The 13,621-nt window shown below is 34.4% G+C and overlaps 1 protein-coding gene across 5 annotated transcripts in view; it reads right to left on the reverse strand.

Annotated features, from left to right (window-relative positions):
* Positions 1-13,621, reverse strand: part of VPS13A (vacuolar protein sorting 13 homolog A) — a 252,521-nt gene that overhangs the window by 224,548 nt on the left and 14,352 nt on the right. For all 5 annotated transcript variants that reach the window (XM_087444443.1, XM_004439626.3, XM_087444444.1 and 2 more), the window contains exons 2-5: positions 12,736-12,779; positions 10,583-10,625; positions 7,083-7,178; positions 6,710-6,811 (exon numbers count right to left, since the gene is read on the reverse strand). In XM_087444443.1, the coding sequence (XP_087300569.1) occupies positions 6,710-6,811; positions 7,083-7,178; positions 10,583-10,625; positions 12,736-12,779 (285 nt within the window). The remainder of the gene's footprint in view (positions 1-6,709; positions 6,812-7,082; positions 7,179-10,582; positions 10,626-12,735; positions 12,780-13,621) is intronic.

Consider the following 13,621-nt stretch of genomic DNA (forward strand, 5'->3'; position numbering starts at 1 on the left):
ACCTGATGAAATGGACAAACTCCTAGAAACACAAAACCTACCAAGACAAAATCACAAAGAAATAGAAAATCTGAATAGACATATAACTAGTAAGATTGAATTAGTAATCAAAACTCTCACAACAAAAAATGGCCCAGGACATGAGGGCTTCACTAGTGAATTCTACCAAACAATTACAAGACAACACCAATCCTCCTCAAACTCTTCCACAATTCTGAAGAGAAAAGAATACTTCCAAACTCAATCTATAAGGTTAGCATTAATCTGATTCCAAAGACACCACAAGAAAACTACAGATCAATATCTCTGATGAAAACTGATGCAGAAATCTTTAACAAAATACTAACAAACAAAACTCAATAGCATGTTAAAAGGATTATACACCATGACTCAATACAATTTGTTCTTGGAATGGAAAGATGGTTTGATATACAAAAATCAATGTAACACACTGTATTAACAGAATGAAGTGAAAAAAAACACATGATCATCTCAACTGATGAAGGAAAAGCATTTGACAAAAGTCAATTATCTTTTCATAATAAAAACACTCCAAACTAGGAATAGAAGGAAACTACCTTAACATTATAAAGGTCATATATGAAAAACCCACAGCAAACAGCACACTCAATGATGAAAGTTTGAAAGGTTTTCCTCTAAGATCAGGAAGATGGCAAGGATGTCCACTTTCACCACTTCTAGTCAACATAGTACTAGAAATTCTAGCCAGAGTAATTAGGCATGAGAAAGAAATAAAAGACATCCAAATTGGAAAGAAAGAAGTAAAATTATTTCTGTTCATAGACAACATGATCTTATATGAAGAAAACCCTAAATATTCCACAAAAAAACTGTTGGAACTAATAAACTAATTCAGCATAGTAGCAGAGTACAAAGTCCACACAAAAAAAGCAGTTGCATATCTATTCCTTAACAATGAACACTCTGAAAAAGAAATCACAAAAACAATTCCCTTTACAATAGCATCAAAAAGAACAAGATACTGAGGAAGTAAGGTAACCAAGGAGGTAAAAGACTTATACAATGAAAATTACAAAACTCTGCTGAAAGAAATTTAAAAAGACATAAATAAATGGAAACATATACCATCTTCATGGATTGGAAGACTTAATATTGTTAACATGTCACTAATGCCCAAAATAATTTACAGAGTCAAAGCAATTCCTATCAAAATCCCAATGATATTTTTTGGACATAGAAAAACCCATCCTAAAATTCATATGGAATCTCAAGGGACTCTCAAATAGCCAAAACAATCTTGAAAAGGAAGAACAAAGCTGGAAGACTCACACTTCCTGAATTCAAAACTTACAACAAAGCCACAGTAATCAAAACAGTGTGGTACTGACATAAAGAAAGACATACAGACCAAGAGAACAGAATAGAGAGCCCAGAAATAAACTCTTGCATATACAGTCAAATGATTTTTAACAAGGGTGCCAAGACTATTCAATGGGAGAAAGGACAGTATTTTTAACAAATGATGCTGGGAAAACTGGATATCTACATATCCACATGTAAGAGAATGAAGTTGGACCCCTATCTAACGACATATACAAAAATAACTCAAAATGGGAGAGTGAGCTTTCCTGTAAACTCTTCCCCGGATAAGATACAACAAAAGGAACAGTCACAGACCAACAACGGAATCCTAGACAGTGAAAAGCAAGATCGGAAAGATCCACACTGCCGCACATCTGAGAGTGGAACGTGCTGGGCCCCCAGAGGAAGTGGGGAGGGGTAAGGAGAACTCCTCTCCCACCCCATCAGATCAGTGATCCTGATCCCCGAGGCTCCCAGAGAGGGGGAGGGGCGGCCCTCTGTGGGGAAACTGTAGCTCTTCGGGCTCTCTCAGCCAGTGGAAAACTCCCACACAGAGGACTCAGAACTGCTATGGGGTACCATCAACATCTGAGCACCCCAGAGAGCGGATAACGAGGGGCGAACGAGAAGCCCCCCCACGCCAGGGACCCAACGGGCAAAAGAGAGAGACCCCCGCCCCTGCAAACCGGACCCTACAGCTCAGCCAACCAGACCAGACCAAGCGACCTGTGCGGATCACAGGGAAAAACGGCAGCAGAGCGCAGGGGGCTCAGATTACATAGCCCTTTACCCCCACACAGTGGCGGCAGGTGGAAACCGCAACCAGAGATTTCCAGGATGAGGAAAACCAAAGCCAATACACGAACCACAATGCAAAGATACATGAAATCACCAGACCAGAAGGAAAATGACAAGCACCCAGAAACCAACCCTGAAAACACAGAAATCCATAACCTAAACGACAGAGATTTCAAAATAGCTATCATAAAAACACTCAACGAAATACGAGACAACACAAACAATTCAACGAGATTAGGAATTTCTTCACAAAAGAGATTGAAATCATAAAGAAAAACCAATCAGTGCTGATGGAGATGAAGAACACAATGGAGGAGATAAAGGAGAAACTGGAATCTTTAAAGAACAGAGCTGACAATATGGAGGAAAGAACTAGCATTTTAGAGGACAGGAATACAGATATGCTCCAGATGGAAGAGGAGAAAGAACTAAGACTAAAAAGAAATGAAGAAAGTCTCTGAGAAATATCTGACTCTATTAGGAAATGTAACAGAAGAATTATAGGTATTCCTCAGGGAGAAGAGAGGGAAAGAGGAACAGAAAGGCTATTAAAGCAAATAATAGCTGAGAATTTCCCAAATCTGGGGAAGGAGCAGGAAATACCAGTAAGGGAAGCCAACAGGTCACCAAAATATGTCAACAGGCAGAGGCCCAGTCCACGCCACCTAGTGGTAAGGCTAGCCAGAGTCAATGACAAAGAAACAATATTAAGAGCAGCTAGACAAAAACAAAAAATAACGTACAAAGGAACTCCCATTAGGCTCTCGGCGGATTTCTCAACAGAAACTTTACAGGCTAGGAGAGACTGGAATGATATATTCAAAATACTGAAAGACAAAAACTTTCAGCCAAGAATACTCTATCCAGCAAAAATATCCTTCAAATATGATGAAGAAATAGTAACTCTCCCAGATAAACAAAAGCTAAGGGAGTTCATGGCCACGAGACCCCCACTACAAGAAATACTCAAGAAGGCCCTCAGGCCTGAAAAAAGAAGAGAAAGGGAATACAAAACTTGGAGCAAGGAGAAAAATAGGTAGATAAACTCAGAAAAATAGTGGATCTTTACCAGAATAGGTTAGCAACCACTTAAATACCAAAACCAAAGATCAAAGGAAGGAATTCACCAAAAATAAATTTAACCTCATCACTGTAAACACACAGCCACAACACAAGATAGAATAAGGTATAACAAGAACGACTTAGAAGGGGAAGAGGAAAGTGATTGAATTGACTTAGTATAAGGAAATAGGAGGCCACTGGATAATGGACTATCTCATACACAAGATTTTTTACACAAACCTCAAGGCAACCACTAAACAAATAATCAAAACAAAATCACATATGATAAACAAAGAGAAAACTAGAAGCGTCATAAGACAGAACAACCAAACTGAATTGGCAGTCCAAAACAAATGGGACAAGAAACAAAGGAAACACAAAAGAACCAGAAAATAAGTGACAAAACAGCAACATTAAGCCCTCATCTATCAATAATTACCCTAAATGTAAATGGATTGAACTCTCCAATCAAAAGATACAGAGTGGCAGGATGGATTAAAAAGCAAGACCCAACAATATGCTGCCTCCAGGAAACACATCTCAGCTCTCAAGACAAGCACAGGCTCAGAGTGAAAGGATGGAAGACAAGCTAATGGCAAACAAAAGAAAGCAGGTGTTGCCATACTAAAAATAACTCAAAATGGATCAAAGATTTAAATATATGACCTAAAAACCACAATAAACTCTTAGAAGAAAACATAGGGCAAAAGGTGCAGACATTGGATTTGGCAAGGATTTCTTGCATATGACACCAAAGGCACAGGCAACAAAAGAAAAAGTAGACAAATTGGACTTCATGAAAATTTTAAAATTTTGTGCATCATAGGACACTATCAACAGAGTAAAGAGGCTACCCACAGAATGGGAGAAAATTTGCAAATCATAAATCTAATACGGGATTAACATCCAAGACATATAAAGAACTCCTATCACTCAACAACAACAAAAAATCAAATTGAGTGGCCTAGCGGTTAAGTTTGCACATTCCACTTTGGCGGCCTGGAGTTCCTGGGTTCGGATCCTAGGCGTGGACCTACACACCACCCATCAAGCCATGCTGAGGCAGCATGCCACATAGAAGAGCTACAACTCTACAACTATGATACAAAACTATGTACTGGGGCTTTGGAGAGAAAAAAGAAAAAAGAGGAAGACTGGCAACAGATGTTAGTGCAGGGCCAATCTTACTCAAAAAAAAAAAGTAAAAAAAAATTCTTAAAAAAAAAAAAATCAAATTGATTAAAAGATGGGCAAAGACGTGAACAGACGTTCCTCCAAAGAAGATATACAAATGGCCAATAAGCACATGAAAAGATGCTAAAATACTAATCTCTAGGGAAATGCAAATCAAAACTATATGAGACACCACTTCATTCCCATTAGGATGCTACTATCAAAAAAAACAGAAAATAGCAAATGTCGGCAAGGATGTGAAGGAATTGGAACCCTTCTGAACTGTTGGTGGGAATATAACATGGTACAAGTCCCTGTAGAAAACAGTATGGTGACTCCTCAAAAAATTAAAAATGTAGTAGAATTAGGGACAGGCCCGGTGGCGTAGTGGTTAAGTTCACACACTCTGCTTCGGTGGCCCGGGGTTTGTGGGTTCATATCCCAGGTGCAGACCAACACGCCGCTTATCAAGCCATGCTTTGGTGGCATTCCATATGAAGTGGAGGACAATGGGCATGGATGTTAGCCCAGGGCCAATCTTCCTCACACACACACAAAAATATACATACATAGTAGAATTACCATATGATTCAGCAATTCTGCTTCTGGGTATATATCCCCAAAAATTGAAAGCAGTGTTTCAAAGGGACATTTGTACATCCACGTTCAGAGCAGCATTCTTCAAAATAGCTCAAGCATAGAAGCTACATAAGTGTCCTTTGATAAATGAATGAATGGATAAGCAAAATTTGGTATATACATAAAATGGAATATTATTCAGTCTTAAAAAAGAAATTCTGACATATGCTACAGCATCGATGAACCTTGAAGACATGATACTAAGTGAAACAAGGCAGTGAGAAAAAGACAAATACTGTATGAGTCCTCTTACATGAGGTACTTAGAGTAGTCAAAATCTTAGAAAGCAGAATTACAGTTGCCAGGGAGCGGGGTTGATGGGGGAGGAATGGATGAGTTACTGTTTAATGAGTATAAAGTTTCAATTTTGTAAGATGAAAAGAGACATGGAGATGGATGGTGGTAATGGTTGCAAAACATTACAAATGTATTTAATACCACTGAATTGTATGCTTAAAACTGATTAAAATGGTTAATTTTATGTTATGTGTATGCTACAGTAAGAAAATATCTTTTTTTAAAAAAAGGGGATTGAGGGTAGGGATAAATGACTACACAGGATAAGAAAGAACTGTGACTGAAATGAAAAAATTACAAGAAGTGTTGCCAGGAATTGTGTTAATTCTCCTTTCATGTTTTTACCTGTTTGTCAAAAGGTAAAACTTTTATTATTGTATTTTATTTTTTAATTAAAAAATCAATGCATGGTAAGGACAGCAAAGTTGGTACATACATATATTTTTTAAGATGCTTAGCTATTAAATGAAGGATCAAGGAATAGAAGATAAAGAGATGAATAGGTTAGGTTAGGAAGATGATTTTAGGTTTGAAGATAAGAGAGGTTACAGTATATTTACATGCTAAGGAAAAGGATTCACTAGAGGGAGAAGTTAGACTACAAAAAGTAGCTGATGATGGTGACCACAACACAAGTGGACAGTGACTAGATTTCTGCAGGACATCTCTTCCACTGACAAGAGAAGGGGCTGAAGTAAAGGACCGTTTGGTCTAGGTTGAATAGGAAAGGATGCGAAGCCAGAGGGTAAACAGATTCAGGAAAATATAAATATATTGATGGACTAAGTATCTGCAAAAGGTGAAGAATTAATATAAGGGGAATAAAAAAGGCTAGAAAGGTAAGAAAATATAATTGATGAAATTAACTACTATAGGGCCGGCTCCTTGGCTTAGTGGTTAAGTGCACGTGCTCTGCTGCTGGCGGCCCGGGTTCGGGTCCCGGGCGCACACCGATGCACCACTTCTCTGGCCATGCTGAGGCCGCGTCCCACATACAGCAACTAGAAGGATGTGCAGCTATGACATACAACTATCTACTGGGGCTTTGGGGGAAAAAATAAATAAATAAAAATTATAAAAAAAAAAAAAAGAAAGAAATTAACTACTATAGATAAAAACTAATCTTACTCATAAACTAGGTATATTATTTGCCCTAAAGTAAATTTCTGTAAAGTAAAATTTCTGTCAATATGATAAAACACACAAACCACATTAAAATTCCCCATGTAATAAGATTCTCTCATATTTGTTAAATAATCTCAGTGCCTCCAGAGAAAATATTCAAATATTATATATAGATATATATTGATATATTATAAATATTGATATAATATTGATAAATATTTAGGTCTTTTCCATTTTCCTTATTACCATCCTTATCTATTGTTTTCTTTACCTTGATCAGCTACTTTTTGTTTTGCTTCTTCTATTCTTTTTAGTTCCTGCTGCTTTGCTTCTAAGAGTTGTTTTTCTTCTTTTAGAGGATCATATTTTATTTCTACAGGAAGCATAAAAAGGAAGAACCTTAATTACCTTAAATTTAAATATACTCATTCCAAAAACTATCCTTGAAAATAATCACTAACTCAAAGTCTGCAAAAATTTAGAGTAAAATCCAATTTAATCTGAATTACCAAATAGCAAGTTTAAATATAAAAATATCTCAAAAAATTCCCCAAAAGTATGTTGAATATAATTATCAAATATAAAGATTTTTTCCATCCACAAAAAAGAGTAATTTAAATTATGATGTTTAAAATTTGACTTACTAGAAGAAGGCACTATGAGCAAATAAATGTCTTCCAATACAGCTTCAACTGGTTGAGTATAAAGGTTTTTCCATGGAATTATAAGATTAAGATTACCTACATTAAAAAAAAAAAAAAAAGACAAAAATTATTATTCATTCAACATATAGTCACTGTCAGCCCATTTTCTGTCAGGCATTAAAAGAGACAAAAAAGTAGCCTTTGACCTTAGGAACTCAGTCAATTTATAGAAAGCTATTTTACAACCAAAAACAACAAGCCTCTGTTGTGATGATTTAAATTACTTGTATTAGCATTTTTGGAAATCCTACTAATTGATATTCTAAATATTTACAAGTTTCTATTTATGGTGATTTGTATCAAAAATATACCAATATTTTTCTGTTAATCAACAATCCTTGATATCATAACTTGGAATTTCCCCAATTCTTACTCTAAATCTCTATAAGTATTTTTCTTATACTTTAAAAAAGTAGATTACTTTATGTAAGTGTGAATATGTGCCTTTTTCACATATAGAGATTATATGTATCTATATATAGTAATATATGTGTATGATTTTTCTCCATAAGTGTATGCACAAAGTTCTATGGTAATAATCAAGGATCATGGGCAATATTAGAAAATTATTCAAACTAATGAAAATGTTACTACAATCCAGTAGCAAAGTATTTTAAAAAGCATTAGATTTCTTGAACTATAAAATACTGTGTAAGAGGTTCATTATACTATTGACTTTAATTTTGCGTATTTAGAAAATTTCCATAATAAAAAGTTCTAAACAATTTTAAAATTTTTTAGAAAGTAGGCATCTCTAGATTTAGAAATAATTGTCATGATTGGGGAAGGGAAAGATTACTAAATACACTATTACTGCATTAACTGGTTAGTAATTTAGGAAGAGAAAAAAAATCTACTTAGATCTATCTCATTACATAACCCCAAAAATCCATATCTTAAAAAACAACAAAATGAGAAAGAGATTTAATCATATAATATCAATCCAGAGAAAAATAATCTGATTTCTAAAAGAGGGACAATGTTTTAAGATTTAGATGAGAGAAGACAGAACCATGTCAAATTTCTATACAGTCCAAAATATAACCAAAATGAAATGAGCAGATTGTAAAAAATAATTGTGCCAAATTTGACACAGTTAATTTATTTATAATTGTATCGAGCAGAGCCAGCCCTGATGGCCTAGTGGTTAAACTTTGGCGTGCTCCACTTTGGTGGCCTGGATTTGGTTCCCAGGCGAGGAACCACACCACTCATCTGTCAGTAGCCAAGCTGTGGCAGCACTCACATAGAACTAGAAGGACTTACACTTAGAATAAACAACTATGTACTGGGGCTTTGGGGAGGAAAAAAAAAAATTACAAAAAGAAAATGTACCAAGCAGACTGCTTACACACATATACACGCATACACTAATAATCCAAAAAAGTAAATGAACAAAAGGACAGAGAATAGTGACGAAATAACATTAAGTAATCAAAGAAGCACATATAAAATTAATAATGTAGCATTTTCACCACTAAATCTTTTTTTAAACCAAACTGTTTTTTCCTCTCACTATAAAGTGTAGACTTCTTATAGAAAATGTGGAAAATTCTGAAAAATATAAACAAAGGTAATTACAAACAAATACAAACAAAAGTTGTCCACATAAAGACAACTACTTTTAAAATATGTGAGAATTTATATTTGATATATATGTAACTCTGTATGCTAAATGAAGAAAATTTTGAAAGATCAGTAAGATTAACAACACCCAGTAATGGCAAGGGGACAATATGTTCCTATAAAACTGGTTGTACTACTATACCACTCATTTGGATATGTGTAGTTGTTTCATTCAACAAACTGTTCCTACTATATGCCAGGTATTGTGGTAAGTGGTGAGGATACAATAAAAATTAAATCTACTTCTTCTCAAGAACCTTACTGTCAAGTAGAAGAAAAAAAAATAACAATGATATTCAAGAATGACAGGCCCTATGATAGAGGTATGCAAACGACACCTTAAATGATTCTCAAAATTATCTAGTATTTAGTGCAGTGTACATTTCACTATCTTATATTAATACTGAAAATTACCTTAGTATCATTTTTAAAGATGGTCAGGCAAGAAAAAATAGGAAGGAAAGAAGGCAGGCTCTAAATGAAACCAGGTCTATCTAGTCTTACATATTTTTTCACTTTTCTTGAATTGATGTTAAATTTATATACACTGAAATACAATGATAATTATAAAATTCAATGATGTTTGGAAAAATTTTAAAAACTACATGAAAATGTTTACTATAATATTTTTATACCAATGGAAAATAGCAGATTATTCTACAATGTCCAAATATGCATTCATCGGATTATTACACTACCACAAGAAATAAATGAGGTCAAATCAACGTGGATTATGAGAAATCTTTATTAAATGTTAACTTTAAAAAATTGAACATAAAATCATATATATATATCATGATTACAAGTAGTTAAAATTTACACATGTAAACAATCATATAGAAATATGCAAAAATAAATATGTTAGGTGGAAAAGTAATGGGTGACATTTTTTCCCCTCTTATTTACACCAAATCATCTTTAAATTGAGGGAGGGAAGAGACAGATTTTGAGTCCCAGCAATGTAAAATGATGAAAACTTTCTCTGGCATATCGTCTAATAGCAACCATAAGTGCACAAAACTGTGGAGACAGCACCATGTAACTTACACAAGCTTTCAGAATACCTTGTTCCCCAAGTGACACTAATATGTTGCAACAACATTATATAAATCCTACTACACAAACTATGTAACAAAAACACTTCCAAGTCCCAAACAATGACACTATTGTCTTGCACAATATTTAAACCAACAAAGTATAAACAACAGTTTAAACAATAAAGTTAAAACAATAAACTAACATACTGTAAGAAACCAAACATACATGTTTTTATTCAACATGTTAAAACGTCATATTCCAATCAGTTTCTGCTCCCCCAATTCACTTAAAATGTAAACTACACATACTGCAAAAATAATACAATATTTCCTGCAAACCTAGAAAACTTCCAGAGCAGAAAGTAGGTTTCTGATTGGTCCCTAGCCACGCTGCCTGCATGATCCAGACCCTACTCCCTACACCGCATATCCATGGCCAATCAGAATACAGCAATGATAACTAGTGTCAGAAACCTAAGGAACTGAGATAGTTATGCTCTTCATTAGATTTAATGCTTTGGCTCTCAATTAACTCATTTTTAACACCTAATAAAATGTATAATTTCAAATGTGTAATTTCATAGGTACTGGACAAGGGATATACGGACCACACAATATTTTTAAGTTACACAACTAATATCTACCTAGATGAAAACACACGATTATTTCCAATTAATGCTCAGAAACATTAAAAATATCACATTATAGAGATACTAGGCATATTACTCTAGTTGCATGTCCAGCAAGAAGGACATTTAAATAATAAACATAGCTTACCTATATGACCAACTTTAATTTTAAATGGTACATCCAGTTGACTCTACAAAAAAAATATGTAAAATTATAGTACATATACAGTTCCACAAAATAGATAATGACTTTTTTCTTCCCAAAATTATTTAAAGGATTTAAGGTAACTTACACTTTCCCTTTACCTTCAACACTCATTTAAATTTATAAATATATAATTGCAATATTATTCTCAAAATCATAAAATTCAGGGAGACTGGTCACTTTAAAATAAATAGCGGAAAGATTCTACAGTAATACTAATCACGTAAATTACCCATACCAGCATGACTACTGCTTTTACATTATTTGGGGAAAAAAAAAGTGGGAAATTCCACTGTCAGTTTCTGCTTGTAAAGAGATTAAAACCCCACTTTGCAAAAAAAAGAAAAAAAAAACTCAAAAAAATTCCCCCCCATTCAATGGGGAAAAAGACAACCTTTTCAATAAATGGTGCTGGGAAAACTGGATGGATATCCACTTGCAAAAGAATGAAGTTAGACTCTTATACCATATACAAAATTCACTTAAAATGGACCAAAGCTCTAAACACAAGAACTAAAACTGAAACCCTCAAAAGAAAATATAAGGGGCCGGCCCCATGGCTTAGCGGTTAAGTGCGTGCGCTCCGCTGCTGGCGGCCCGGGGTTCGGATCCCGGGCGCGCACCAACGCACCACTTCTCCGGCCATGCTGAGGCCGCGTCCCACATACAGCAACTAGAAGGATGTGCAGCTATGACATACAACTATCTAGTGGGGCTTTGCGGGGGGGGGAATAAATAAATAAATAAATCTTTAAAAAAAAAAAAAGAAAATATAAGTTAAAATCTTCTTAACATTAGATTTGGCAATGATTTCTTGGATATCACATCAAAGGCACAGGCAACAAAATAAAAAATAGATGAATTCAATTTCATCAAAATTAAAAACTTCTATGCAAAGGATACTATCAACAGAGGCATAAGGCAATCCATGAAATGAGGATTTGCAAATCATATATCTGGTAAGGGAAAATATTCAGAATATATAAAGAACTACAACTTAACCACAAAACAAAACAGAACAAACTTGAGTAAGAAATCAGCAACACTTTTCAATAGACATTTCTCCAAGGAACATACACAAGGGTCAGTAAACACATCAAATTTGCTCAACTTCACTAGTCATTAGAGAAATGCTAAGAAAAACCAAAATGAAATACCACTTTATACTCATTACAATGGCTATTATCCAAAAAGCAGAAAATAAATGCTGGCAAGGATGTGGAGAAACTGGAATCCTCATGCATTGCTGGTGTGATATAAAATGGCTCAACTGCTATGGAAAACAGTGTGGCAGTTCCTGAAAAGGCTAAATATAAAATTACCATATAATCCAGCAATGCCATTCATAGATATTTACCCAAAGAAATTGAAAGCAGGGACTCAAATAGACATATGTATGCCAATGTTTATAGCAGCATTATTCACAAGAGCCAAAAGGCAGAAGCAACCCAAGCATCCATCAACAGATGAATGGATAAACAAAATGTGCCATATACATACAGTGGAATATTATTCAGCCATAAAAACGAGTGGTGTTCTGATATATATTACAACATGGATGAACTTTGAAGGAAATTATGCTAAGTGAAATAAGCCAGATACAAAATAAGAAACATAGCATGACTCCACTTATATAAGGCACCTGGAATAGGCAAATTCATAGAGACAGAAAGTAGATTAGAGTTTAGCAAAGTCTATGGAGAGAGGGAATGGGGAGTCATTTCTTAATGGTTGCACAGTTCCCTTAGGTGATGGTTGCACAACATTGTGAATATAATTAATGCTTGAATTCTACAGTTAAAAATGGTTAAAATCGTATAAAAAAACTTGAAGACAATTGGGGAAATAAATTAACCATTTAAAATAAAATCATATATGAGAAATAAATATTAGAAACATTTTTAAATGGGAAAAATTACCCTGTCAGCCTGTGCTTTTAAGGAGATTAAAAGTCCATTTTGCAAAATTCACAATTTACAGAAATTATTTTCAAAAAATTTTCTCAAACTTAAATAATTTAAAGTGAAAGTAAATCAGGAACAAGTCTATATAGCTAAATGCACTAACATTACAAATTTTTTATAGTGAAAACTTACCAGGGCATTTTCTTTAATTTCAAGGTTCTTCAAGGCCACAGCTCCTAAAAAAATTTTAAAAAATAAAATTGAAATACTCAAATATTTTTCATTTTAAAATTAGAAATACTTATTCTTAAATGTCATTTTAAGGAAAAATAATTGTAAATAATGTACATAACAGAAAACAGAATCCAACTATGCTCTTATTAGCTCACCTTCATTCTTCAACTTAGTCTAAGATGGTATGTTTGACCACATCATTTACTGTAAGTTCTGACCTCCACAGTTACAGCTCAATGTTAATGTATACAAACATTTTAATCAGAATTATACAAATAATATGAACCTAGCAAGGTAGCATGATATAAGAACAACATATGGGCCGGCTCCGTGGCTTAGCGGTTAAGTGCGTGCGCTCTGAAGCTGGCGGCCCGGGTTCGGATCCCGGGCGCGCCCCAAGGCACCACTTCTCCGTCCAACGCGAGGCCGAGTCCCACGTACAGCAACTAGAAGGATGTGAACCTACGACATACAACTATCTACTGGGGCTTTGGGGGGAAAAACATGAATAAATAAAATCTTTAAAAAAAAAAAAAAAAAGAACAACATAAAAAAATAAACTGAATTTAAATATACTTGCAATGAACAACTGGAAAGAAATTTTTAAAATCCAAAATCAGCAAACTTGAAAATAAGATAAATACAAACTTTCCAAACTGAAATGCAAAGAGAAAAATGAAAGAAAAAAAATAATGTAACAGAACATCCAAGAACTGCAGGACAATTATAAAAGCTGTAATATATGCATAATGGGAATACCAGAAGAAAACAAAGGAGGGAAGCAGAAAAAAAAAAAATATTTAGAGTGATAATGGTTGAGAAATTTCCGAAATCAATGATAAAA

This window comes from Ceratotherium simum, chromosome 20, assembly GCF_057802395.1.
Source record: "Ceratotherium simum simum isolate JZ-2026a chromosome 20, ASM5780239v1, whole genome shotgun sequence".
In the NCBI taxonomy this organism is placed as follows: Eukaryota; Metazoa; Chordata; class Mammalia; order Perissodactyla; family Rhinocerotidae; genus Ceratotherium; species Ceratotherium simum.